The sequence below is a fragment of the Bos indicus x Bos taurus genome, chromosome 19 (genome assembly GCF_003369695.1).
Source record: "Bos indicus x Bos taurus breed Angus x Brahman F1 hybrid chromosome 19, Bos_hybrid_MaternalHap_v2.0, whole genome shotgun sequence".
Taxonomy (NCBI): domain Eukaryota; kingdom Metazoa; phylum Chordata; class Mammalia; order Artiodactyla; family Bovidae; genus Bos; species Bos indicus x Bos taurus.
This window is the reverse complement of record NC_040094.1, coordinates 55,684,739-55,711,677: the sequence shown is the minus strand read 5'-3', so window position 1 is coordinate 55,711,677 and position 26,939 is coordinate 55,684,739. Positions and strand designations below refer to the sequence as shown.

The following is a 26,939-nucleotide window of genomic DNA, read 5'->3' as shown; positions in this document are numbered from 1 at the left end:
ACTCTTCATTCCTAATATTGAAAATTTATGGTCTTCATTTCTTTTTCTCTCTCTTATCAGTCCAGCTCTGAGTTTATTGATCTGTAGATCTTTTAAAGAATCAACTTTTGGCTGTATTTTGTTTCTATTTTCCATTTCCTTGATTTCTGCTCTTATCTTCATTACTTCCTTCCTTCTACTTACTTGGTGTATCAGTTGGGGCCCAGGCAGGAAACAGAAACCACACCAGTTAATTTGAACAGCAAAGTGAAAAGTAAAGAATTATTAACCAGTAAAAGGTGGTTAACTATTGCAAGGTTGAAAGAGGACTCTGAAGAACGTAGAAACAGCAAAGACATGAAATAACTACTGTAGAAGAAAATATAGGGGAAAACGTTGGGACGTTGCATTTGGCCGTGATTTCTTGTATTTGATACTGAAAGGCACAGGCAACAAAACAAAGAATAGGTAAACTGAGCTTCATCAAAATTAAAAACTTCTGTGAATCAAAGATGGTTATCAACCAAATGCAAAGGCAATCCATAGAATTTTTTTTTTTTTTTTCAAATCATATAGCGGATAAGGATTTCATATCCAGACTATATTAAAAACTTCTACAACTCAATCACACACACACAAAAAAAACAACCCAATTAAAAAATTGTCCAAGGGCCTCAATAGATGCTTATCTAATGGAGACATGCAGATGCCAACAGGCACATGGGAAGATGCTCAAAATCTCTAACCATGAAAGTGAAAGAAAGAAAGTGAAGTCGCTCAGTCGTGCTGACTCTTTGCAACACCATGGACTGTAGCCTACCAGGCTCCTCCATCCATGGGATTTTTCCAGGCAAGAATACTGGAGTGGGTTGCCATTTCCTTCTCCAGGAGATCTTTCCAACCCAGGGATTGAACCCGGGTCTACCCGCATTATAGGCAGACGCTTTACTGTCTGAGCCACCAGGGAAGTCTTATCATAAGGGTAATGCAAATCAATTCTGCAATGAGATACCACCTCTCATTCATTAGAAAGGCCATTATAATAAAACAAAACAAAAAACAGAAAATAACAAATTGGGAGGGATGAGAGGAAATAGGAACCCGTGGGCGCTGCTGATGGAAATGTCAAGTGGTGCAGCTTCGAGGGAAAAGAGTTTGGGAGTGCCTCAAAAAACTAAACGAAGAATGACCCCTGTGCTTCGTGCTTATTCACTCAGTTGTGCCCGACTCTTTGCGACCCTTTGGACTGCAGTCCTACAAGCTCCTCTGTCCATGGGATTTTTGAGGCAAAAATACTGGAGTGGGTTGCCATTTTCCTCCTCCAGGGGTCTTCCCAACACAGGGATTGAACCCACAGTCTCCTGTGTCTCCTGCATTGCAGGCAAGTTCTTTATCCGATGAGCCATAGACTGACCATGCGCGTGTGCAGTTGCTTCAGTCATGCCCGACTCCTTGTGACCTCGTGGGTAGCCCTGTAGCCCGCCAGGCTCCTCTGTCCATGGGATTCTCCAGACAAGAACACTGGAGTAGGTTGCCATTTGCTTCTCCAGGGGATCTTCCTGACCCAGGGATTGAACCCACGTCCGTTGCATCTCCAGCACTGGCAGACAGATTCTTTACCAGTGCGCCACCTGGGAAGCTGGAGCTGGTCTGTAGCAGCAGCTTATTGGGTGGCTGAGAAACTTCCGTAGGGTGTGAGCAGGCTGGATGGAGCTGGTGCAGAGGGCGTGCCTTCCAGTGTCCTAGTGTTGGCTGGGGGGCTGGGGGGCGGGGCTAGAGCTGGTCCGAGGGAAGGGGCCTGCTGGCTGCTGACTTAGTACAGCTGTGCCAGAGGAGGGACAAGTCCCAGGCGACCAGGAAGAGCAGCCCCTTCTGCTCTGCAGAAGGACGCCTTTCCCTGCACCTCCCCCCACTCCGTACCCCCGCACCGTGTATGAGTGCACGTGCCTGCAGAGGAAATGGTTCACACCCAAGTGCAAAGGTGGGGGTTGGAGCATGCAGCTGAGGGATTAAAGGAGCCTGGAGGAGGAAATGAGATGGGGGTGAGACTAGGAGGGAGCGCAGCGGACACTGGTAGAAATGCCTTCCATGCCTGACAGGGGCTAATGGATGGACGGCAGAGACATTCAAGGCAGACCGTCCACTGCACGTCCTGTGGCACTGATCGAATAGGCACAAAGAACAATGATCATGCTCCATTTGCTTTTCTGCTTTCAATTTTCTGAGGCACCCCCAAACTGTTTTCTGTCGAAGTGGCACCATTTGACATTCCCACCAGCAGCGCCCAAGAGTTCCAATTTCTCCACATCCTCTGCAACTCGTATTATTTTCTATTTCATCCAGTCTTGTTTCCCAAGCCCAGAGATCCTTCCAGGTGAAGGAAAGTAAGACCTTCCCTCTGGGCTCTGTGTGTGTGTGTGTGTGTGTGTGTGTGTGTGTGTGTGGCACATGCTCACAGTCTCATTTCCCATTTTTCTATCTTCCTGACACCAGAAAGAATTTCCATGAGCTTCTCCACCCTTCCCCAGGCTGCACGTGGCGGGACACTCTCACACACATACACACACATGCACGCGTGTGCACTCAGACACACACACACACATATACACAAAGCACTCTTGTGGGTTGTACCTAGGCCTGACAGGAAACTGGACTCTGGGAAACTTCCGGCCCCACCTTTGGCACAAAGTCATGTTTTTTCTTTGCTGTTCATTCAGTGAAGGTGGGTGGGAACAGTTCACGTTCAGAAGAGTAGATTTTGCCAGAAGCGTCCAGCGCAGTTGAGGGCCTGTCCTGGCGTTGCATGTCCCAGCTCTGGAGGGCTCAGGAGACCCGCCTGTGCCCCAGGGAGTCTCTTGAGGTCGGGAGGGGTCACACTTCAGGTTGGCCCTTGTCTTGGAGTCTTGGGCTAAGGTTTTCTGGCCCAGAGCCCCTCAAGCTGGCTGATGAAGTCACCTGGGAAACTGCTAAAATGTGGGTTCTGGGCTGGTCCTGAGACCCCAGGATCAGATGGGGTGCAGGAAGGTTACTGGGGCCCCCAGAGTGAGTCAGATTTGGGGGAGCCAGGATGGCGGGGGACCCTGGACAGCAGGTGCTTGAGTGGCCGGGCTGCCCTTACCGGAGACGTGGAGAGATCCACAGATGCTTGCTGACCGGGACTCGGGGTGACCTGCCCCTTCGTCTTGCCAATGAGACAAGATAACAGATGCAGACTGGCTGCATTGTTGGAGGAGCGGGGCAGGGAAACACTGTGGCAGCTGGGCCACCCTTTCTTAGGCCCTGGGTTGATACTATGGCTGCCATAACAGTGACCACAATCCAGGGGCTCTGAAAGCAGAAATCAGCATTGATTCCTCCTGGAGGCTCAAGGATCCTTTCCATGCCTCTCCCCAGCTCCTGGTGGCTGTCAGTACTCCTGGACCTGGGGCCGCATCACTGCAGGCTCTCCCTCTGTCCCTACCGGGCTGTGTCCCTGGGGTGTGTCTGGGTCCAATCACCTGCTCCTTAGAACGAGAGCAGCGACTGGGTGTAGGGCCCCCCTCTAAGTCAGGATGCCCTCATCTTGATTATATCTGCATAAACCTCATTTCTAAATGAGGTCATGTTGACAGGTTCTGGGCAGGATGGTTTCAGCATGTTTTGGGGGGCACAGTTCAATTTGCAGTGAGGTCTGGCTACAGAGGGGCCTCTCCAAGATTCAGTGTTGAAGGAGGCTGTAAATGGACAGTGAGGACCGTAGGAGACCGTTTGAGATGGGTCAGAGAAGGTCAAGGTGATTATCTGGACAGGAAATGCAGAGAGGAGGAGAGCTATGGTCACTGTCTCCAACTATTTGAAGAGCTATCATGTAGAAGAAGCAGAGAATTTGTTTTTCTTAATATTTATTTATTTGGCTGCAGCAGTCCTTGGTTGCATCATATGAGCTCTTACTGGTGGCACACAGGATCTAGTTCCCTGACCAGGGATTGAATCCCAGGCCCCCTGCATTGGGAGCCTGGAGTGTCAGCCACTAGACTCCCAGGGAAGTCCCGCAGAGGGCTTATTTTGAGTTCCTCTAAAATAGAAAACCAGAACCAGATACTTGGAAGGTAACAGAAAGTGGCATTTTTCTCACAGTTTTAACTTTCTAACAGTGGAGTGAGCTCTTTTGCAAAGTAGTGAGTCCCCCACACCGAGAAGTATTCAATCAGGGACTGTGCGAAGATTGTTCAGGATTGCTGTAGAAGGGACCTCAGGTTCTTGCCAATACTGGGCATCTATTAATTTATGAGAACTTGAACTTCAAAGTGTAATATTGTTGGAAATATCCGCACACTCTGCTTTGTCTTTAGGGCAGGGCGTCAGGCTGGGCTTGATCCTACCATCTGCCCTTTCTCTTTGGCTGTCTGTTCTGACCAAAAGCTTGCTTCGCCTGGTTCCTAGGGAATCGGAGCCTCAGCCCCATGGCCCACTCACTAGGCTCTGACACCATAATTCAGAGCTGTGTCAGATGGGTTCTGGGTAAGCACGTGCAGAGGGTCCTGTCTATATATGAACACATGCCTGTGCCTTGCACATGTTCATGCACACGCATGCATACACGCATGCACATGCACCCGAGGGCTTGTTAGAGCTGCTTGAAGCAGCTCTAATCATAGAGACAGATCCCTCTAGTCAGAGACCCTCCTGCTCCAGGGTCCCTAGAACAAGGCTTAGCACTCGAGGCTGTGTTGGTTCTAATGGGAGGATTCAAGACCACTAGCTATCAATGCCACGATATGCAAGCTCTGTTGTTAAGCACATGATAGCGTGCCTTTGTTTTTTTTGGCCATGCCTCTCGGCATGCAGGATCTTAGTCCCCCAACCAGGGATTGAACTGGTGTCCCACTCGAACCCGTGTGCTCTGCAGTGGAAGCGTGGAGCCTTAACCAATGCACCACCAGGGAAGTCCCACATGTGTCTTATTTTTACTTATTTAGCAAATCTAGAGTAGTGGTTTTGTGCCAGGCCCTGTTTTAAGCCTGTAATAAATATTAATGATTTTTGTGCCGTGACAGCTCTTGGAAGGTAGGTAGTGTTGTCCCACTTTTAGATGGGGAAACAGAGGCATAGAAGGGTCAGGGACTTACTCCTGTCTCCTTTACCCACAGCCTCACCCCGTTCATACACACGCACTCCCACGCTCTCCCCTTGTTGCTCTTTCTTCTCGGATGTGAAGCAGTGTCCCACCAGCCAGGGCCCCTGTCAGGGAGACCCTTTGGCCCCATCTTGCTTCAGGCACTGAGGGACCTCCTTGTAGCCTGGTCCCTCCAGTGTGGCCCCGCTCCCAGGAAGTGGATTTCTCCAGTGTCCCAGCCCAGCCTGGACCCTCCTTCCCAGCTGGAGAGGAGGGCCGAATGAGCCCCTCCTCCCTGGAGGTCACTGGTCAAGTTCAAACCCACCCTCACAAGCCCCTCCTGCCATCGTGGAGCCGGCCGCCTGGCCAGCGGGCTTGCTCAGGGATCCAGGCAGCTGTCCGGGGAGGAAAAGGCGCTTGAGGTGTTAATTTCCCCTCTCTGGGCAAACTTCAGGAGAAGCAGCTGGAGGGGCCTGGCCTGCCTCCTGCTGCGACCTCCCTGTGCCTTCAGATGAGCCCGGATGGATCATCACTTGAGTATTTCCCACAGGGAGCAGAGCGCAGTGCAAGGCCTGCCGCCTGTTTGCCACACTTTCTTCAACGAGTCCTGGGACTCAGGCCAGTGCTGGGTGCCTGCGGCATCATCTTGCTGAGACAGGGTGCAGCAGGCACAGGTACCATGTTACGAGGAAACAGGCTCAGAGAGGTTGAGTAAGTTGTGCGGACTCCTCCAGCAGTTTAGCCGAGCCAAGAGTTCCTTTTAGGTCCGTGTGATACCCAAAGCCCAGTTCTTCCTAGGACATCAGGCCCAGGAAAGGATCAAGATGTTTCCCAGGAGCTGGGTTACCCGGATGCTCTAAGCTGCTGGGCCCTTGGTAGTTGCTCAATAAAAGTGCTGAACGAATGGGTCTGTGCTTGCCCGTTGACCCACATGACGGAGAGCTGATGGCTTTGGCCCAAACGCCTGTCTCTGTCCTCTGGTTCCATGTCCCCCTTTGGGTGTGTGACCTTGAAAACAGTCACTCTCTCCTTTCCGCCTTGGACAGCGTCTCTGAGTGGCGTCAGGGAAGCAGCTGGGGATTACCAGCACCCTGTTGCCGGCAGGCTCTGGGCCAGATTCCCGGGCCTGGGTGTGGGGGTGATTGTCAGCCACACGTGTGCGAAGAGCTTGTGCAAACGCACACCCCCCGCCTTCCCCCCAGCCCCGTAGATGGCTGCCAGGATTCCGCTCTGCGGCGCTGGCCACTGAGCGGTCTTGTCTTGTGTCCCGGCTGCTGTGCCCGTTCGTGTGTGTCGCACAGCTGTTTGTAGAGAGCCTGACAGTGGCTCCGGGGTCACGTGCCCATCCCATGCTCCTGCCTGGTGGGTGGAGACCTACATCCCACCCATGGTGGCCGCAGCATTGAAAAGACTTCACAGCAAGGGACGTGATGGGATCTGCGCAAAATCCATGGAGGCTTTAGAAGCACGTGTTGAGGTTTGGAGTGTCCATGCTCAGGAGAAAACCAGCATCTGAATCTTTGAATAATGCACGGTGTGGTCCTCGCTGCTTGCTGGGAGGGTCTTCCCAGACCCAGAGGTACTGCTGCCAACAAGGACTCCCATCCCCCAGGACTGGGTGCAGGCTGCCCGCCCAGCTTCGTTTGGGGGAAGCTATGCTGCCTCTTGTCACCCTGCTTATTTAACTTCTATGCAGAGTATATCATGCACAATGCGGGCTGGATGAAGCACAAGCTGGAATTAAGATTGCCTAGAGATGGCACCCCACTCCAGTACTCTTGCCTGGAAAATCCCATGGATGGAGGAGCCCGGTAGGCTGCAGTCCATGGGGTCGCTCAGAGTCGGACAGGACTGAGCGACTTCACTTTCACTTTTTGCTTTCATTCATTGGAGAAGGAAATGGCAACCCACTCCAGTATTCTTGCCTGGAGAAGCCCAGGGACAGGGGAGCCTGGTGGGCTGCTGTCTATGGGGTCGCACAGAGTCGGACACAACTGAAGCGACTTAGCAGCAGCAGAGAAATATTAATAACCTCAGATATGCAGATGACACCACCCCTGTGGCGGAAAGTGAAGAGGAACTGAAGAGCCTCTTGATAAAAGTGAAAGAGGAGAGTGAAAAAATTGGCTTAAAACTCAACATTCAAAAAACCAAGATCATGGCATCCCATCACTTCATGGCAAATAGATGGGGAAACAATGGAAACAGTGAGAAACTTTATTTTTTGGGGCTTCAAAATCACTGCAGGTGGTGACTGCAGCCATGAAATGAAAAGACGCTTGCCCCTTGGAAGAAAAGCTATGACCAACCTGGACAGCATGTTAAAAAGCAGAGACATTACTTTGCCAACAAAGGTCTAGTCAAAGCTGTGGTTTTTCCATTAGTCATGTATGGATGTGAGAGTTGGACTATGAAGAAATCTGAGCCCCGAAGAATTGATGATTTTGAATTGTGGTGTTGGAGAAGACTCTTGAGAGTCCCTTGGACTGCAAGAAGATCAAACCAGTCAGTCCTCAATGAAATCAGTCCTGAATATTCATTGGAAGGACTGATGTTGAAGCTGAAACTCCAATATTTTGGCCACCTGATGTGAAGAACTGACTCACTGGAGAAGACCCTGATGCTGGGAAGGATTGAAGGCAGGAGGAGAAGGGGCTGACAGAGGATGAGATGGTTGGATGGCATCACCGACTCCGTGGACATGAGTTTGAGTAAACTCTGAGAGTTGGTGATGGACAGGGAAGCCTGGCGTGCTGCAGTCCATGGGGTTGCAAAGAGTCAGACACGACTGAGCAACTGAACTGAACTGATGCTGCCTCTGGCTCTGTTAACCCTCCGCTGCATGGATACTGTGAGCACCCTCCATGATCCGCCCCCTCCGCAGCTTCTCCCAAGCATCATTGCAGGGACCGCACCTGGCCTGGCCTCTAGTCCAGTCTCCCTGTCCTTTAGACCCTCTTGTGGAGACTCAAAGCCGAGTCCCTTGCTGCCCTGGAGGCTTTTAAGGTTCACGCCAGTGGATGCAGGGGTTGGACAGGTGGAGCCCACGTCCCAGCAGCGCCTCTGGTACCTGGCCACCTGGGCAGGCCCCCTATCCTCCTCGCACCTCCACTCCTGTGCAGAAACGGGGGTATGGAGAGCTTGCATCCTGGGGGTTCATGAGGAATAAAGGAGGTGATTTATAATGAATCTATAATGAATGATTTATAATGAATTTATAATGAAAGGAGATAATGAATGTAGAAGAGAGTGGCTTTCTGGAAAGCGCCTCCTCTTGTCTTTCCTCCGGTTCTTACTCCTCCTCCATCTTTTTCTCCCCCTCCTCCCTGCACAACCTCCAGCCCTAGAGCTGATGCCCCCCCAGTGGTGCCCTCCACTCCTCTCCTCTCTTGGGTTCTCTAAGTGGGAACTCCAGCACAGGATGGGGCTCTGGCAGCCAGAGCTTGAGTGGGTCTGATGGCAGTGCTTGCTGGGGGAGGGGGCCAGCCTCGGGGGCCACATCCCCAGGGTCAGGACTGAATGCCGTGGGAGAGGAGGCTAGGACACCTTCACTCATGGCTTTATGCATTTAGGATGTTTGCAGGGCCAGAGCATAGCTGAAGAAGCTGCTGGCCAGATGTACACAAGGGTCAGTTGGGTGCCCAGACCAGGCTGCTGGGGGCATCTCTTCAGGCAGGCAGATGGACATCAGGGGAGGAGCTGACAGGCCCTCAGAATCTGTCATATGCCCAGAAAGGGCAGGAGGGAGAGTGGGCGCCTAAGCTGGCCCACACTCGCTGTCAGATCCTCCAGGTCCTGGCACAAAGAGGGCGGGCAGGAGGAAGAAGCAAGGCGGCCTTTGACCTTTAGGGCACATGTGCTCAATAAGCACCTTCTTGCCATCTTATTTTTTAATTTAAAAAGTTGTGATTGTCCTGATTCTGTACACAATCACTGCCAAATATTCCAGTCTCACTTTCAAGAGCTCTCCGTGATTACCTAGTCCTTATACTCATCCAGGACAAGTTCTTACACTCCAGGGCACTGCAGGAGGAGTAGGGACCCAGTGTTCTAATCCTGGTTCTGTCAGTAACAGCCATGTGACCCTCAGCAAACCATTCTGCCTCTCTAGGTCTAGTATTTTTTTTTTGGAAATGTATTTATTTATTTGTTTGGCTGCGCTGGGTCTTAGCTGCGGCACGCAGGATGTTTGACCTTCATTGCAGCATATGAGCTCTCTTAGATGTGGCATAAAGGATCTAATTCTTGGACCAGGGGTTGAACCTGGGGTCCCTGCATTGGGAGCACAGAGTCTTACCCACTGGACCACCAGGGAAGTCCCTAGGTCCAGTTTTCATACCCGTAAAACAAAGGGATTAAACTGTATATTATAGATAATAAAAGCTACCATTTAGCAAGCTCTTATTTTATGCCAGACACTTTCCACTTACTAATCCTTACAATCTAGGTATTGTTCTTAACATAGTCACCGAGAGCTTGGAGAGGTGCAGTAACTTGCCCTCAATCTCAGCCTGGTGAATGACTGCCCTGGGTCTGCACCCACCGTCTGACCAGAGGCTCAGCAGCTCCTCATGTTCTGGGCATGTGCTTTGTTCCTGATGTTCCTGCCAGTTCCATTGTTTCTTTGCTGCTCTGTTCTGTCCAGCACACATCTGACTGTGTTTGTGACTTTCACAACCTATCCCAACACGTCACTCTCCAGAGCAGTCCCAGCCTATGCTGGGCGTGTATTTATTTGCTGCCTTCTCTGTTTTACGTTTGTTAGCATATATCCTCTATCAATAGGGTTGCAAAGAGTCAGACATGATTGAGCGACTGAACTGAATGGATCCTCTATCAGGCACAGGTCTTTCTGTTCGAGTTTCAAACATCAAAACAAACAAAACAAACCTTGGGCGAACTCGTCTACTCATTTTGCTTTAACCACACCTATGGTATCAGACAGACTCTGCCAGGGGCTCAGTGCATAAAGCTGGGAACCCTGCCCTGCCCTCTCCTGCCCAGACTAGCAGGATGATGGGCACACGTGGTATCAGTCGGAGTGCCATCTGGCTGCATAACAAAGACTAACACAATAGAGGCTTAAGCAGGAGAGAAGTTCCTTTTTCTTCTGCTTCCTAGTCCAAGTATAAGCAGTCATGGTGGCCCCCGAGCAGCCAGGACTCAGTTCCTCCTTTGTGACTCTGCCATCTTCAATATGCAGCCTCCACCTCATGAAATAAGATGGCTGCTTCAGCTCCTGCCATCCATCATGTCCACATTCCAGCCATGGCGGGGAGGAAGGGGAAGAGTGTCCTAGAAGTTAGACATTTCAAATTCCCTCCTGATAAGCCAGACCCTAATTACATGACCACTCCTAGCAGCAGAGGTGGCTGGGAAATGTATTCTTTATCTGGGCAGACATATGCCCAACTGAAACCTTTGTTACCATAGAAGAAAGGGAGATCAGATATTGGGGGAGCAATTAGGGTCTGTGCCACACACACTGATAACTCTCTTGGTATGTACAGAATGGTAGTAAATTCTGTGGCAGGGATTACTCAGGGGAAAGGTGAGATTGGGAAAGAGTTCACCAAGGAGGTGACCTTTGCACTGAACTTCAGGGGCAAGAGAAATGTCTTAGGTCGAGAAAGGCAAATGACAAATCTGTGCAATAATCTCCCATCCAGAGGTTAGGGCAGACATCACTAGTCAATTATCACCACTATCTTTCTCCCTGATCTCTGAGGCAGCCTCAGAAATCTGCCCCACATCATGATGGTGGGCCATTGATTGGATTAGCCTGCTGATTGAACCCTATTTGGGTTTGCTGTTTTGCCCAGCAAAGAACTTCATAGACTTGCCACTCTCTGAAGATGAAAGAATCAGCTGTAGTGATCTGAGAGTTTCAGCCAGTGGTATGCACATCTTTTGCCAACTCTGTGTACAGTTAGGTCACGTTGGAAGGTTGAACTCAGCCATGGTGGGAGTACTGACATCACGGCAACTGATAAACATCATAAATCACTCTTTCCCTTGTCCACTGAGCACTTTGTTAAACATTTACCAGCATGCCCCTGTTTCAGCCTGGCTGTTCAGCCTTTCTTTTATGTATATATATATATTTATTTTTATTTATTTACTTAGCTGCATCTGGTCTTAGGTGTGTCATGTGGGATCTAGTTCCCCAACCAGGGATTGAACCCAGGCCCCCTGCATTGGGAGCGCACAGTCTTAGCCATTGGACCGCCAAGGAGGTCCTGTTCATCCTTTCTTAACAAAAATCTTGCTGAAAGTTTGAGGACTGATTTCTGTTTCTATGGGGAGTTCCGACAGAATAGAGCTCACCCTCCTTGGAAGATCTTGCTCTGTTTTGAACTGAATGTCAGCTCCTGCTGAGAACTAGAGGTGCAGTCATGAGTGAGGGGGATTTGGGAGACCCGCAGGATTAACGGTGGTTGTTGTTGTGTTGTGTTCTGGACAACTGAGGCTGGCAGACGGGGTGAGAGGGCAGAGCTAGGAAAGTGATATGGTTCTGCAGAAAGGGGATGTGTGTTGAGATTTGGACAACGCTGGACCTTTTCCTGGATAAACGTTCTAGATTATTCATTAGCAAGTGGTCAAACCTCTCAGCCTCTGGGTTGCATACCCTGCTGGCCCAGAAGGCCCCACGCACCATATGTAAGCTGTGTTAAATTCCTTCTCTCCAGTGGTGGGGGAATGGGCCTGTGGCCTGTCTAGATGTGTGAGCACTTGGTGATTCACTGACCTAGAATGTCCTCGTTCACCTCCTTGGAAGTGACGTCCCCCCAAAGCCTCGGCGTGTGTGCAGGTCTGTTCTCCATTTGTGTAGCAGCTTCAGCTAAAGGCAGGCTCCCTGCCCTGCCCTGCCCTTCGGACCACGAAGCTCCAGATGTATGCTCACTCGGCCAGAGATGGCAGGCTCATGTCTGTGGCCACGTGGATGAAAGAGCCGTGGAGATCCAGACTCCACGGGCCCTGTGACCAGGGTAGATGAGGCCCCATCTGGAATGTCCCCACCCTGTTCCCGAAGGTGAGAAATTTCTCTCTGCTGAAGCACAGCTGTGCTGAGAAGGTGGCCCATCTGGTTGGCAGGATTACTGGGGCGTGGGACGGGAGGAGTGACACTCATGACTTCCTTTCTCCTCAGACTTGGGGTGCCCCATCCCACTTTCTAACCCTCCATGCTGATTCTCTGCTCCAAGAAGCCCACCTATGGATTCCCCGCTGCCTGGAGTCCCCCTCCAGTGAATGGTCTGGGTTAGAGGCTGCCCCGGCCACTGGGAAAACCCATGGGGGTGCCCAGAAGAGAGTTGCCCCACCCAGGGGCTCAGGGAGGCACCTGCAGAAGGATTGAGAGTGACCTAGGCCAAGGAGGGTGGGAAGGGCTTGCCGGGTGGAGGGAATAGAGCAGGACAGGCACAGAGCCGTGACACCCGGCTTGTGCAGGCGGCCAGGGAGCGGCCAGGCTTGAGCAGAGGGTGAGGAGAAGCACCGGGAGAGGGGAAGGAGTGGCTGGCAGCAGACCGAGGCCTGGTTGTCAGCCCTGCTGGGCTTCCATTGGATCTGGAGAGTGACCGGTCACATTTGCCTTTATTTATTCTTTATTATCTCTTTATTTGGCTGCCTTGAGTCTCAGCTGCGGTATGTAGACTCTCTAGTTGTGGAGCGCGGACCCAGTGCTTGTGGCACACGCATTTAGTTGCCACGTGGCACATGGGATCTTCGTTCCCAGACCAGAGATCGAACCCATGTCCCCTGCGTTGCACGGTGGATTCTTAACCACTGGACCACCAGGGAAGTCCACATTTGCCTTTAGAAAGGATTCGGTTTGGGGGCAGCCAAGACCCCAGGCAGGGAAGCCAGCTTGGAGCTCCCCTCCCCAGAGCCTAGGGCTGAGTGGCTGAGAAAACCTGAGCATTTAGTATTAATGAAAAGCAAGCCAACAAACCCCCCAATCCTACTCCGAGATGGGAAGGCTGGTAATTGGTCCTTAGCAGCCTTGGGGCCAGTTTCCACGAAGAGTTCACCCTCTCGGCTCCCTGCCTATGAGGGTCTGCTGGAGGACTGTTGGTACCCAGATGGGTAAGGGCATGTCTGCCCAGAGCCCCAGGAACCAGGGAGATACAGAGGGACCTACCCCTGCCTCGGGGGCCGGGGGTATAGACAGTCCCAGGGAAGCCGTGTGGGCCCTAGGCTGGTGGCCTCCAGCTGGATTGCCTCTGCCCTCTGTGTTGGTCTCTCCCCTCACACAGGCCCAACCGGAGCTGGCAACCCCCTGGCAAGGGCCCTGCCGGGCAGAGTCATCTGGGCGAATGACTCATGCTGGGGGGAGGGGAAGAGCAGGGGATGGGGTGAGTTAATAGCAAACACATTACGTCCCGAAGTCACTTCACACGGGGGACAAATGGTCCATTGAGGTTGATTTGGCTGCTGGCTGGCTCCAGCAGCACCCTGGGTGGGGAGATTTCATTATCCAGGAAAGCAGCACCAGATTGCTGGGAGGCCCCCCCACCCCTGTCCCTGCCCCACCAACACGCGGGCTCTTCCTGTCTCTCTCCCTCCCACGTGGGGCTTTCTGTTCCCAGGGCTGCGGCCCAGCATCGGGAGCCTGCATCTCAGGTACCCTCTCCTCCCGTGGGGGTCATGGAAGGCGAACGGGCACGTCCAGGGGCACACAACATCCTCTCACATTCATGGTGGACTGGGAACGGGGTGGAAAAAAAAAGATCCAGCCCAACAGGAAGCCCCGCTACACACATTTTGGCTGTGGTGAGGGCGGAAACCCCTAATCGCAGGCCCCCAGAAAGATCTGGTGGTGAAACTATAGTCCACATCTCTGCATCACCTTTCACGTTTGTATTCTGGATGAGGGTACAGTGGCTGTCTCTTCCATGGCAAAAGCTACCGTTAGGCAGGCTTTAATTCATCCCCTTTTCCCACCCCCACACCCCGTGCCATCTCTTTTATTTTTAAACTTTTATTTAATTATTTGTAAAATATTTATTTTGCTGCACCAGGTCTTAGTTTTGGCATGCGGGCTCTTTAGCTGCGGTATGCGAACTCTTGGTTGCGGCATGTGAGATCTTGTTCCCTGACCAGGGATTGAACCCCAGGGCCCCCTGCATGGGGAGCATGGAGTCTTAGCCACTGGACCACCAGGGAAGTCCCCCCATCTCTTTAAAATAGCCCAAACTGGCTAAAGATAGAGTGAACACAATAAGCACAATAAGTACTGATCTCCCCATCACCGGAGGTATGCAAAGGTAGAGTGGATGAGATTATGAAGGAGCAGGCATTGAAGGAGATGCCAGTAGAATTTGTGGTTGCAGGGTAAGCCTTGAAGAACCTTCTGAGAGGGTGCAGAAGACAGGGGAGGGAGCTTGCTTCCCTGCCCTTCCCGTGCTGACTGGCCACCACTCCGGGCATTGGGCTGGGGTATTGTCAGGGCAGGTGGCCACCGTCCAAGGAGCCAGGCTGGCTGGCAGCTCCCCAGGGACAGTGTCGCCTTGATCACTGTGGTGACTTCAAAATAAGTGTGGCCGCAGAGGTCCTGTTGCCCCTTCTTCTCTGCTCGGATCCCGTTGTTCTTGCTGTTCCTGCTGACGTGGAACTAGGGTGACTCAGCCTGTCCCCACACTGCAGCAGTGGTGAGCCGCTTGCAAGCCTCTGAGCCCTCAGCGCAGGGCGCCTGCTAGAGAAAAGTGGCAAGGAGGCCAGGACAACGATGGCCCCTGGGGACAGCCTGTCCCCTCCTGGGATGTGGCCTGGCCAAGTCTCCTGGCTGCCCTGGTGGGGGTGGGGAGTCTGCAGCCTGACACACTGACTGGCTGTTTCAAGGCTGGGTTGGTCCCAGGCCAGCCACTCCTCTGAGGCCCCTTGTGTCACTTTGCTGAGCTATCAGAAGGGCCCGAGGGAGTTTCCCATCAGCTGGGGGATGTGGGATGCTGTGTCCCCCACTTCATCTCTGTATCTCCAGCCTCAATTGGTGGCTAGGAAGCTGGGGACTCGAATCCATTCCAAAGCCCGATCCAGGGGACTTGGGGTAGGAGCAGAGGTTCGTGAGGCTGTGCAGAGAGGGAAGAATCAAGAATAAAATGTGAGTCCTCAAAAGAAGAGACTTCCTCCTCCCCCATCATATCTGGGTGATAGCTCACCACGCCAGCATCCCAGACAGCTGAATGTGCCCATCCAAAGCCCATTGGACGCGTGGATAAACAAATGACTCTCCAGAGCCACAGTCTGGGTTCAGCTGGTGGGGAGTCATCTTGCAGGGTCATGACTTCCCCCTGGTCCTTCTGCCCCCTGTGTTAGCAGCCGCCTCCCTCTGTCCTGGCTCCCAGTGTCCCACGGGGTTTAATATCACTGCAGGGAAATGTGCCATGAGTCTGAAAGATGGGAGGGGCGGGCCATGCTGCCGTCTCGGTCACATTTTCAGAGCCGGGAGGCAGGGGGAACCTCAGCTGATTCAGCCCTGAGTTGGGGGGGCTGTCAACTGGAGTTGGAGGGCTCTGGGCTCACAGAGGGATGGGGAGCCCTGTGTGCCTGGAGCCCAAAGGCCAGGAGCTTCCTTCGGTGGCTCGACAGCATGATTTAGAAGAGTAAGATTTTTGTTTAAAAAGTCCCCCTGCCTCCAAGATAAGGGCCAGGCTGCTGTGGTCAGGGTTTGCTCTAAGTGTTCCAAGCAAAGGAGGCCGGAGTGAGAACTGGGAAGTTTGGGGAACAGATTGATCATGTGCTAAGGGAACGGCATTCCCCTTTGAAGTGAAACCTTCTGGTTGCATTTAAGCCGCCAGGCAGATGGCGTAAGGGGGTTTTGGAGCCTACACACCGGTTAAATGTCAGCTATACCCTCAGACGGGCTTCACGGGAAGATTCAGAATCTGGCTGCCTGAGAGACTTTGTGGTCAGAAGCATGGCTGCTGCTGATGTCTCGGGGTGATAAAGGGCCACGGGGCCTGGGGGCCTGGCCCAGGGCAGATGGCATCCTGCCTGTCACCCTGAACGCGGGGGCTGGTCTGTATGGTGCTGGCAGGGACGCACAGAGTCTGGGCAGTGTCCCCAAGGGCCCTTCTGCCCCGCTAGGGCAGTTCCCTGTCAGGGACCCTGCCCCCCACAAAGGGAACTGAACACTGTCATTCCACAGGGTCTAACAGGGTCTCGGGGGAGTCTCAGGGGGTCTCCGTTGCAAGCCTGGAGGCGAAGGAGCAACTGGCTCAAGGTGTCTCCTGGGGGACCTTGGGGTGGTCGCTCTGATGTTTGAAAGGAAATGACAGACAGGGAGTCAGCAGGGGAAGACCTGGGGGAGGCCGTCCAGGCGGAGAGGACAGCTAAGGCGGGTGTCCGGCAGCGGGAGGCAGAGGGGAGACGGAGGCGGGGTGGGGGGCCGGTGAGTGAATAGGTGAGGCTGCAGCGGTGGGTAGAGGCCAGGCCACCCGGGACCTCGGCAGCCTCGGCGAGGACTCTGCAGTCTGTCCACTCTAAGTATGGACCGGGCTGTGGGGGGTCACATCGTCTGACCTCACTTTGAAAGCCCCACCATGAGTTCTGGGGCAAAGGGAAGAGAGAGGCAGAGCAAGCAGCTCCGTCGGGAGGCTTTGCCGGAAGCTGGGGAGAGGGGACAGCTGTAGGACAAGAGCCAGCTGTTGAATTTTGAGACATTTTGTGAGCCGGTTGTTAAACACAGTCGTCATTAAAATTGTATGTTATAAAATATGGGATTTCCATTTCATACAACGTACGTTTTGCGAAATGTTCAGTTGCTAAGTTATGCCCGACTCTTTGCGACCCCATGGACTGCAGCACGCCAGGCTTCCCTGTCCTTCACTATCTCCTGGAGTTATCTCAAGCTCTTGTCCATTGAGTCAGTGATACTATTTAACCAACTCATCCATCCTCTGTATATAAATTATTATTTTAAATTAAATTCTGTGGAATTGTCATACAATCTGCTTCCCAGGTGGCGCAGAAGCCCTTCCCTTCTCCAGGGGATCTTCCTGACCCAGGGATGGAATCTGCCTGCTAATGCAGGGGACGCAAGAGGCGTGGATTTGATCCTTGCATTGGGAAGATCCCCTAGAGGAGGAAATGGTAACTCCCCAGTATTCTTGCCTGGAAAAATTCCGGGGAAAGAGGAACCAGGTGGGGCTTCAGTCCATGGGGTCACAAAGAGCTGGACATAACTAAGCACACACACACACACACACACACACACACACGCACACACACACACATATCACACAATCCAGTCATTCCACTCCTGAGTTTATACCCAAAAGAATTAAATGCAGAAACTCAAAGAAATGTTAGTACACCCATGTTTGTAGCAGTGTTATTCACAATAGCCAAAACGTGGATGTATCCAAGTGTCCTTTGGTTGATGAATGGATAAACAAAATTTGGTATATATGTACAGTGGAATATGATTCAGCCTGTAAAAATAAGGAAATTGACACACGGTAAAACATGCACACCTTGAATAATGATCTTGAAGACATTATGCTAAATGAAATAAGCCAGACACAGAAGGGCAAGTATTACAATTGCATTTTACCTGAGGTAGTCAAATTTGTAGAAGACAGCAAGAAGTGTGGTGGTTGCCAGAGCTTGGGATGAGGAAGGGGGGAAAGTGGGGAGTTATTGTGTAACGAGAATAGAGGATTGGTTTGGGATCGCAGACAGTTTTGGAAATGGATGGTTGTACAGCAGTGTGAATGTACTTAGTACCAGTGAGCTGTGCACTTACAGATGGTGAAAACGGTAAATTTTATATTATGTATATTCTACCACAATAAAAATGCATCGATCTATTAGAGAAAATTATAAAATTAAATCAGAGATGTATATGGTATGAATTAAATTACTTACAGGTAATTATATTAAGAATGAAGATAATAAATACACATAAATATAAATTCTCCGCTTTCTAAGGATTTTATTACATTTAACCATCATCTTTGTTTTTGAATACTGGAATTCTCCAGGGAAGAATACTGGAGTGGGTAGCCATTCTCTTCTCTAGGGGATCTTCCTGACCCGGGGATCAAACCCAGGTCTCCTGCATTGCAGGCGGATTCTTTACCTTCTGAGCCACCAGGGAAGCCTTTGGCAGCCTCCAAATTGTCCAAGATGGGACTGTTTATAACACAGAAACAGGCAAATGCTATATATCGGGTACAGTTGTATTTGCTGGTTGTTAATCCTTAAACAACCTATCTATCTCTGGTGGAGGGAGAGGGCTGGAGGAGGGATGCTCGAGTAGAGCAGATACAAACTGATATTTCTGAGGTAGACACTTTTGATGGCTTGGATATGACAGGGGCAGGGGAGGGAAAGGGAGACTTTGAGGGTGATGCCCCGATGCCTGGCTTGAGCTGTTAGGTGAATGGTGGCGCTGTCTACTGAGATGATGGCCTGAAGGGGCTTGGGGACTGGGGAAGGCCCAGCAGCTGATGGACTGGAGGCTCAGGGAGGCCATATGGGGCTCCAGGTGCACACAGAGCTGAGACCATATGGCCCCTGCCCCAGAGGAGACAGACGGTCCACTTCATGGGGTCCAAAGGCCCGGTTTGCCGGGCACACAGCCACTGTCCTCCTGCCGGTCTCCATGCCCCTTCCAGAGCCGGGTGAGCCAGAGTGCTGTTTCCGCCCATCCATTTCTTCCTCCCTCTCTTCCCATGCTTCGCAAAGGCCACTCCACCTGGGCTGGCCCTGCGGGCTTTCCCTTCAGGCTTGCTCCTTCCATCTCCAGAAGGGCTTCACACTACACCTTTCTCACCAGCCCTGGCCTCCAGTTTCCTTGAGAAAACTTGCTGTCTGAGTGCCCCGTGCCCCCAGTTCCCTCCGGCTGCCACCTGCCGGCCAGCGTTCATTACCAGCTGTGGATTTTGTGGCTCCTGAGACGTCCTTGGGGAGAGGCAGCTTTGGCCTAAAGGGATGATTTGGATGGGATTTAAGATCCACAGGAGTGTCCTGGGGCTGCCGTAACAAAGAACCACAAATCAGGGAGCTTAAAACAACAAAAATTTATTCTCTCACAACTGGAGATGAGAAGTCTGGAATCAAGGTGTCAGCACAGCAAGCATTCTTTTTTTTAAAATATATATATTTACTTATTAGCTGCACTGGATGTTTGTTGCCGCACACTGGCTCTCTCTAGCTGCAGTGAGTGAGGACTACTCTCCGGTTGCCGTGCGCAGGCTTCTCATTGCAGGGGCTTCTAGGCACAGGCTCTGGGGCCTGTGGGCTTCGGTAGCTGCAGCTCTCAGCTCTAGGGTGAGGGCTCAGTAGTTACGGTGCAGGGGCTTAGCTGGCCCGTGTTAGGTGGGATCTTCCCGGACCAGGAATTGAACTGGTGTCCCCTGCATTGGCAGGCAGATTCGTAGCTGCTGGACCAGCAAGGAGGCCCCGGAGCAAGCTCTCTCTGAAGGCTCTGGGGAAGTCTTACCTTGTGGCTTCCAGCTTCCAGGGTCCCAAGTGTTACTTGCTTTGTGGCTGCATCACTCCCATCCCTGCCTCTGACTTCATGTGGGCCTTTTCTCTGGGCCTCCGCATCTTCGTTTTGGACACTGGCTGTTGCGTTCAGGGCCCACTCTAACCCAGGGTGATTTTATCTCAAGGCCCTTGTGTGTGTGTGCATGCCAAGTTGCTTCAGGCATATCTGACTCTTTGTGACCCATGGATTGTATGTAGCCCATCAGGCTCCTCTGTCCATGGGATCTCCCAGGCAAGAATACTGGAGTGGGTTGCCATGCCTTCCTCCAGGGGATCTTCCCACCCAGGGATCAAACCCGCGCCTCTTCTGTCTCCTGTATTGGCACGAGGGTTCTTTACCATGAAGCTGAAGACCTTCAGCTTCATTACATCTGCAGAGATCCTTACACCAAGCCAGTTCTCATTCCGAGGTTTGGAATGGACTTATCTTTTGAGGGCTCACCATTCACTCCATTATATGTCTCATGGTGGACCTGCGAGGTAGGTGGCCCCTCTGATGTTCCCCAAATTATACCTTCCCCTTAGATCAGGCCTACAAACGGTCTCGCCCTCGCCCATGGCCTTGGGAGAGCGTTACCATCACAGAATTTGGAGGCTTCGTGGTTCTTTTTGTCTCACCAAATTTAAGCTCATTTTCTTCTCTATGCTGCTGTTGCTGTTTTATCTGCCCAGAGCCCCAGCCAGGACTGTCTGTCCAGACCCCAGCCCTGACTGTTCATGCCCTGGGAAAGGGGGTTGGGGGGGAGCCCTCCCCCATCCAATTGGGATCAGGCCTTGTTAAAGTCCCGGGGCCCCAATCTGGACACAGTCATCAGAAGTGATCAAAGGATCGGGGATGATTAAAGGGCTGGGATGGATGATTTAAGCCGAGAAAGAGAAGGCCAAGGAGCAACTGGATTGTCTTCGAGTTCGGAGAAGGTAATTATTACTTGAAGGGTGGTGCCCAGCTGTTTCCCATCTCCTCTGAGGACAGGAAAAAAAGAGGAAATAAATGATGTACAGTTAGAGCGGTTGGTTAGATACAAGGGTGAACTTCCTGGCTGGGAGTGTGGCCAAAGTGCCGCATTGGGTTTCCTGAGGGAACGTGGGGGTATCTCCTTACCTGGAGGTGTCTAGGCCTGGCATCGGCGGCCTCGGTGGTTAAGTGGAGGAAGGCCAGAGGCAGAGGGATGCACTCATTGGACTCTGAAGCACAGTCGTGCCAACATTCTGGCCTCGGAGGTCTGCTCCCTCCTGCCATTGTCCTTTGGGTTCCCATAGGCTAGCATTTTGGTGAGGTGTGGACCCTGGCAGGCCTCCCTGAGGAGATAAGCATAAGTATGTTTAGCTCCACTGTGAATGGAAATGAATAATACACTATAAGCTGACCCTGTGCGAATCTGGTAGAACTCCAAGCCAGCTCCCTGGGAGAACAATCACATGGGTGTGTCTACACTCACCAGTGCTTTTTATAAAAACACTGAAGAATAATGCTATGGCCCAGGCTGGACGCTGCCCTATCTCTGGGACCCAGCATCTTCCCAGGGGGTTATGGCATAAAGCTGTTTCTTAGACGGAGTGGACCACCACACTCCCAAATACGGGGCGGTCAGGTGGCCAGAGCACTGGACAACCAGGCAGGCCCAGGTGCTGGTTTCAGACAAGTAGTGCCGTGGGCTGGTGTGGAAGCCGTCAGGGTGCTTTTAATGACAGTGGCGACTCCATTCTGAAACCCCCGCTCCCAGGCAGAGGGTGTGCGCGCATCTGAAATGTCTGTGGTTTTGCAGTTCCCTGTCCACAAACTCACTTGGTTGAAAATAGTTCAAAATATCCAAGGCATGAGGGAGGGAGAGACTGCTTTTCTTAAAAAGGAAGGACTCGATTTTGTCAACTTAAAAAAAGCTCCTCAAACCTAGCTCATTCTCTGTGAGAGGGCCCGAATAACTAGGATGGCACTCAGGGCTCAGCTGCACTAGTGCATTTGGGATCTTTTAGAACTAGGGGGGTGGGGGGCTGGGAGGGGGTAGCACTGACCAGCCTGAGACCCAGGACAAGCCCTCCGGCACTCACAGGCCACACTGAGGGCACCATATTGCCCCAGTTGCCCATCAGCTTAGGGAGCATCTTTCCCTGCTATAAATTATCACACTGGCCCCTGACTCGGGGCAGAGGCCCTGGGTTTAAGGAAATGGAGTGGGGCGGGAGAAAAGGCAGGAGTGCCTAACTGGCTGGGGGGATTGGAAGAGACCCCTTCCCCCACTGTTGGTGCCAGACCTCGGGGCCCTCCCCGGTTGCTTCTCAAGTTCCAGCCCATCCTTTTGTCCCCAGTCCCGGGGACCTGCCTGCCTTGTAGGTAATAGGGTTTAATCAGAGTTTGTCGAATGGTTGGAGAAGGGTAGAAATTAACTTACCCTGGAGGGCAAGGCCAGATGGGGCGGAGCCTCACCCACAGGCTTCTGGCTCCCTGTCCCCTCCCCCAACTCCTGCCTTCAGATACTTTGAACTAATCTGCTTCTTACTAGGGGAGAACCCGGGGTCTACGCGTAGCCTTCGGAAAGCCCCTTGTGCAGCGTGGGGGTGGCACGTGTCCCTGGCCGCTCTGATCAGGGTGTTCCGTCCTCGCTGGGCCAGCGCCTTTTTTGACACCAACCTCCGAGGGTACAGCAGGCACCTCGGGGATGGAGGGTTGGGGGAGGGTAGGGAGCAGCGGGAGGGGTGCCCCGAGCGGGTGGGATTCGGCGCCCCCCTCAGTCACGTGACTCGCGATTCCCCCCCACCCACCTCGGCTGTAGGCCTACAGGCCGAGATCCTGCCGGCCGCCGGCCCGAGCGTTTAACCCTTGCGGGCGCTGAGCGCGCGAAGGCGGCGGCGAACTTTGTTTGGCTGCGTAAATAAAACCTCCCGCAGAAGGATCCCTGCACCCCAGGGAAGGGGAGGAATCTCTCCCCGCCCCAACCCCGGCGCCGCCCCCGCGCCGCCGCCCGGCCTCCACATCCGCCCACATCTGGCCACAGCGGGGCCTCCGAGGGGGTGGAGAGGGCGCCGGGGCCGCGTCCGTCGCCGTCCCCTGGGCGCGGGCCAGGCGGCGAGAAGAGGGGGGCGCTCGGGTCGGGCGCCCAGGACTCGGCCGATCCCCGCGGCCGCTGCTCGGGCCCCAGCTCCCCCGCCACCTCCACCCCGCCGCCCCATCCCCCGCCCAGGCCCGGCCTTGACAGGCGGGCGGAGCAGCCAGTGCGAGACGGGGAGGCCGGGCCCCGGGTGCGGGGAACCTGATCCGCCCGGGAGGCGGGGGCGGGGCGGGGCGGGGGCGCGGGGAGCCGGGAGCGACGGCGCTCGCCTGCCTCCCCCATTCATTCAGCGGAGCCCGGGGGCCGAGGGGCTCCGGCGGCCAACTCTGCACGGCGGGAGCGCGGGCGGCCCGCCCCCCCAGCCAACGCGCAGGGCCGGGGCCGGCCCGGGGCGCCTCCTCGCTGCCGCCCTCAGCGCGCCGCGCCGCGCCACAGCCACCATGTCCGACCCCGCGGTCAATGCGCAGCTGGACGGGATCATTTCGGACTTCGAAGGTGGGTGCTGGCCGCCCACCGCACGCCAGGGGGCCTCTCGGGGAGGACCCCCCGCGAGACGGGGGCACGGACGGGGAGGCGGGACCCCGATGGGGCGCCCTCCCGCCGCGGCTCCCCCCCGCCCCGCGCCCGCGTCGCCTCCAAGGTGGACCCCGTTAGGGGGACGCGGGGACCGCGCGCCCTTGCTGGCCCCCGCGCTCGCCCTGCGCGCTGCCGCCGGGTTTCCTTCCTTTTATTGTTGTTTGTGTTTGTCGAGCGACGAGTCTCCTCGAGGGCTCGTCCTCGAAGGACCCGGGCGCGCAGTTTCCCTCCCGGCTTGTCCTTCAATCCTCTCCGTTGCGCTCTTCCCGTCGGCCTCGGGGGCCTGGTCCTTGGGGCGGGTTGGGGGAGTTAGTTACCTGTCCCCCGCGTCCGGCCCGCAGGACAGCCGCCTCCCACCCCCTCGCCTACATCAGTTTCGGGGCCGGGGCTGAGCAGAGAATCCGGGCTGGGGAGGCACCCGAGGGGACACGGTCCAGGCCGCCAAGAGTCTAGAAGGCGGGGGCGGAGGCGCGTCCCATTGCCCCCATCCGGGCCTGGGGACGTCGTCAGCTGCCTCCCAGATTCCGGCCGTAGCGGGGAGGGGGCCCTGCTTGCCGGTAGGGAGCGCGTGTTGGTCCCCTCCTCCCTCCGGGGTTTAGAAAAGTGTGAGGGGACGTGGGGAGCTTCTCCCGCCGGATGCGGTAGGACGTCCAGCTCCCGGGCTCGTGTATGTGCGTAGCTTTCGTGCGCCCTCCTGCCTGCCGGTGGCTCTGCGTCCTGCCTCCCGGGGAGTGAATAAAGCGGTCGGAAGGGAAGCTCACACAATAGTCTCCTGCACTTCGGGGCCAGATTTCGGAGGGGCGGGTCTGTCTCTGCTGAGATCTGGAGCCCCCGCCCCTCAGAGGGGCTCCCAGGCAGCCTTTGGGCAGACCCTTCTGGTGGGCCCCGACCTGGGAAGGCTGGGTTGAAAGGAGTGAACAAAAGTCCAGGTGCCAGGCTGGTCCTTAGGGCAGAGTCAAGGCTGGGGTCTGGGGCCCCAGAGCCCAGCTGGGCACTTGGCCCACTTGGGGTCAGCTCCTTTTGCAGGGGCACTTCTGGGGACCAGAGCCTGGCTGGACCCCAGGCAGAGCCCCAACAGCTGTAATTCTGGGCTGGGCCTGGACTGGCTTAGCAGGGGGTGGAGAGACAGGAGGGGGTGGGGTCCAGCTCTGGCTTGCCTTGTCCAAGGGACGTGCCTGCTGGGGGCTGGCTGTCTGGTTGGAGCACTTTTCTGACTGTGACATTGAACGCTAAGAGGAGTTCTGGTCTACAGAGCTGTGATGGCTTGTCCCGATCTTTTGGGGGTGTGTGCTCATACTCGAGGTCTCTCTGAGTCTGTTTTGCCTTCAGCTTGCCCCCAGCCACTGCTGGAGGAGGAAAACACTCCTAGGGCCTTTTATGCCCAAGAGTCTGAGTGGGAGAACTGGTCGACCTGGAGATGGCTGCCTGCTTCAGGTCCTGTGCTCTGTGTACTTTTCTCCTGAGGCCTGTGCGAGTTAGGTTGGCTTGCGGTCCCGGACATGAAAGCAGGAGGTCAGGAGCCCTGAGGCAGCCGGAGGAGGAGGAGGTTTAGGGGTCGTGCGCTCTGTCACAGTACATGCCCCGGAGGTTGTTGGCGCCTCTGACTCGGGGCCCGCGTGCAACTCCATCCTCTCCCGAAGTGCCCCATCTGGAGATGCCAGCAGCCTCGGCAGCTGCTTCTCAGGCAGCTTCTCAACCCTCTCATCTGGTGGAGACAATGGCCTCATTGAGACCATCCTGGTGTGGCGGTTGGCAGCCCCGTGCTTGCGCTTTCAGGGGGGGATTTCTCACTGAGGGAGCGGAGCCTGGACCCTCTGGTTCCTGGTGTGCGGCAGCCTCCCCACTGTGTACCCCACAGACTCATGCACTGAAGGCAGGCGAGTTAGAGCCTCTCGCGTGCACGTTGGTTGTTTGTGTGTGTGTACGTGTGTGCGCTCTGTACACATGGCCAGCTTGGAGACCAGAAAGGCAGCCTCCCCAGGAGCCCCCGAAACTTGGAGTGGAGTTGGGTGTTGAGAGTGACAGCCTTGGACAGACAGACGTGGGAAGGAGAGATCAGGGCAGGAGGAGGGTGTCTGACCCGGAGCAACTGTGGGTGATACTGGCTGGCAGAGCCAGGACAGAGAAAGGTCGTGGTGGTGGAGGAGGCGGAAATCTGGTTGCAGGCAGGAGGAGGAGCCCGCTCGGGCCAGGGACAGTGAGCTGAGTAGGGGAGGCCGGAATGAGCTGGCCTATTAGGGCTGGGGCATGAGAGGGGCCAGCTTGTGACAGTCAGACGAGCAAGGTTACGGAGGACCAGGTGTGCCTGCCCGCCGGGAGCCCAGACCATCCTGGGGAAGCTGCTGGAGTGGCCGAGACTGGAGCCGGAGGAGCTCTGGTCTGTTTCCATGGGGCTGGTGGGGGGCCTCTGCCTGGGCTGCCTGCTTGATATCTCAGTTTCTGCAAGGTAGGGTCAGAGAGGTGGGAGGAAATCCTGGCTCCTCGACAGCTGCATATGTTGGTGGCTAAAGATGGAGGCCCCAGGGGCCACCACCAAAGGCTGGAGAGTTCTGAGCCATGGCAGTTGCTGGGGGTGACTTTCAACCGGAGCAGACTGGAGTCCTACGACTGGGTCCCATTGGCTCTCTTGGGGTGTTCCCTGGAGGTTTGGGGCAATGGCAGTATCCAGGCCAAAGTAGCAGGCCCTGCAGGGCAGTCAGAAAGCTGTCCCAGTGGAGGTGTGTGTGTGTTGGGGGGGTTGTGGAGTGGATACCCCTAGTTAAATTCTGCTGACACCCCATATCCTGGGCACATGCCTCTCCCTTCCCTGGGGAACACTCTTCTCTTTTCACCCTGCTGTTTCTGCTCATCCCCTTACCTACCCTGGAGGACTGAGGGTGAGGTTGTTAAGCTCCACAGCCATCAGCGAGGTGGCGTGGAGATGCAGCCTGTCTCCTATTTTGGAAGTGTCTGTGGGTTCAGGTCTCCCCTGGGGACTGCCGGGCGGGGGGGCAGTGTCCTCTGTAGGCGTGAACCTCCCACATGATGGCCCCTGCCCTCCCTCTGAGGAGGATCCCAGGGTTCCGTGGAGACCCCCATGAAGGGGCAGGAGGAACATCTTGTGTTTTGCTGGATTGGATTGATTTTTTTAAAGTTTCATTTCCCCTGTTGGGAGCTGGGCTGCAGGTGATCTCAGCACCGTCACTCCCCGTGTGATGGGGTGGCTGGAAGGGCGACCCCGTCTGCTATCTGGCTCCCGGCTGGCGGAGTTCAGGGCAGTCGGACGGCGTGTTCTCTAACGAAGGCAGGCCAAATCTGTTATCGCAAACGCTATTACAACTCGGGTCTTTGTGTAACAAAAGCCCTTCCAAGTGCCAGCTGTTGGCCTACTTTCCCAGCAGGGTTGGCTGTAACCGGATTTGCATGGGCTGAAAAAATCCTGAAAGTCCTTGATGTTGGTTGAGACGCAATCTGGCCCAGGACCCAGGAGTTCCGGTCCCAGAGCCGTCTCTCCCACCTGGAGGAGGTGTCTGCCCTTCTGAACCTCTGACGTCTGTCCTCTGACGTCTCATTATGGGATCCTGCCAGCTGGGTCCTGGAGCCCAAGCAGGCCCTAGCCCCAGAGCATGGAGCGGGCAGCGGGCAGGGAGAGGGTCTCCTGGGGAGACGAGACCCTGCAGTTGTCTGGGAGCTTGTCTGGGAGCCCAGACGCCTCCTGGACGAGGGCTCCCTCGATGGCTCCGTCCAGGTACCCCTCTCCTCCCAGGAGA

At 54.5% G+C, this 26,939-nt stretch overlaps 2 protein-coding genes across 8 annotated transcripts in view; one reads left to right on the top strand and one right to left on the bottom strand.

Annotated features, from left to right (window-relative positions):
* The window catches only part of SEPT9 (septin 9), a 179,502-nt gene that overhangs the window by 48,561 nt on the left and 104,002 nt on the right, over positions 1-26,939 (top strand). For 2 of the 5 annotated variants that reach the window (XM_027518527.1, XM_027518525.1), the window contains exon 1: positions 22,859-23,109. The exons of the other annotated variants lie outside the window; for them this stretch is intronic. In XM_027518527.1, coding sequence (XP_027374328.1) covers positions 23,055-23,109 — 55 coding nt within the window. In that variant the 5' untranslated portion in view covers positions 22,859-23,054. Of the gene's footprint in view, positions 1-22,858; positions 23,110-26,939 lie in introns of those variants that run through there. 5 annotated transcript variants of the gene reach the window in all.
* On the bottom strand, positions 19,840-25,508 carry LOC113877892 (translation initiation factor IF-2). 3 transcript variants are annotated; one of them, XR_003506845.1, is made up of 3 exons: positions 23,508-25,508; positions 20,670-20,866; positions 19,840-20,530 (listed from the first exon to the last, which is right to left on the bottom strand). XR_003506845.1 is itself a non-coding variant. In XM_027518535.1 (3 exons), the coding sequence occupies exons 1-2, from the start codon at positions 22,894-22,896 to the stop codon at positions 20,743-20,745; spliced, it is 693 nt and encodes a 230-aa protein (XP_027374336.1). In that variant the 5' UTR covers positions 22,897-22,914; the 3' UTR covers positions 19,840-20,530; positions 20,670-20,742. The 3 variants fall into 3 exon arrangements, 1 of the variants encoding a protein (XP_027374336.1); XR_003506844.1 differs by lacking the exon at positions 23,508-25,508 and adding an exon at positions 21,958-22,306; XM_027518535.1 differs by lacking the exon at positions 23,508-25,508 and adding an exon at positions 22,328-22,914.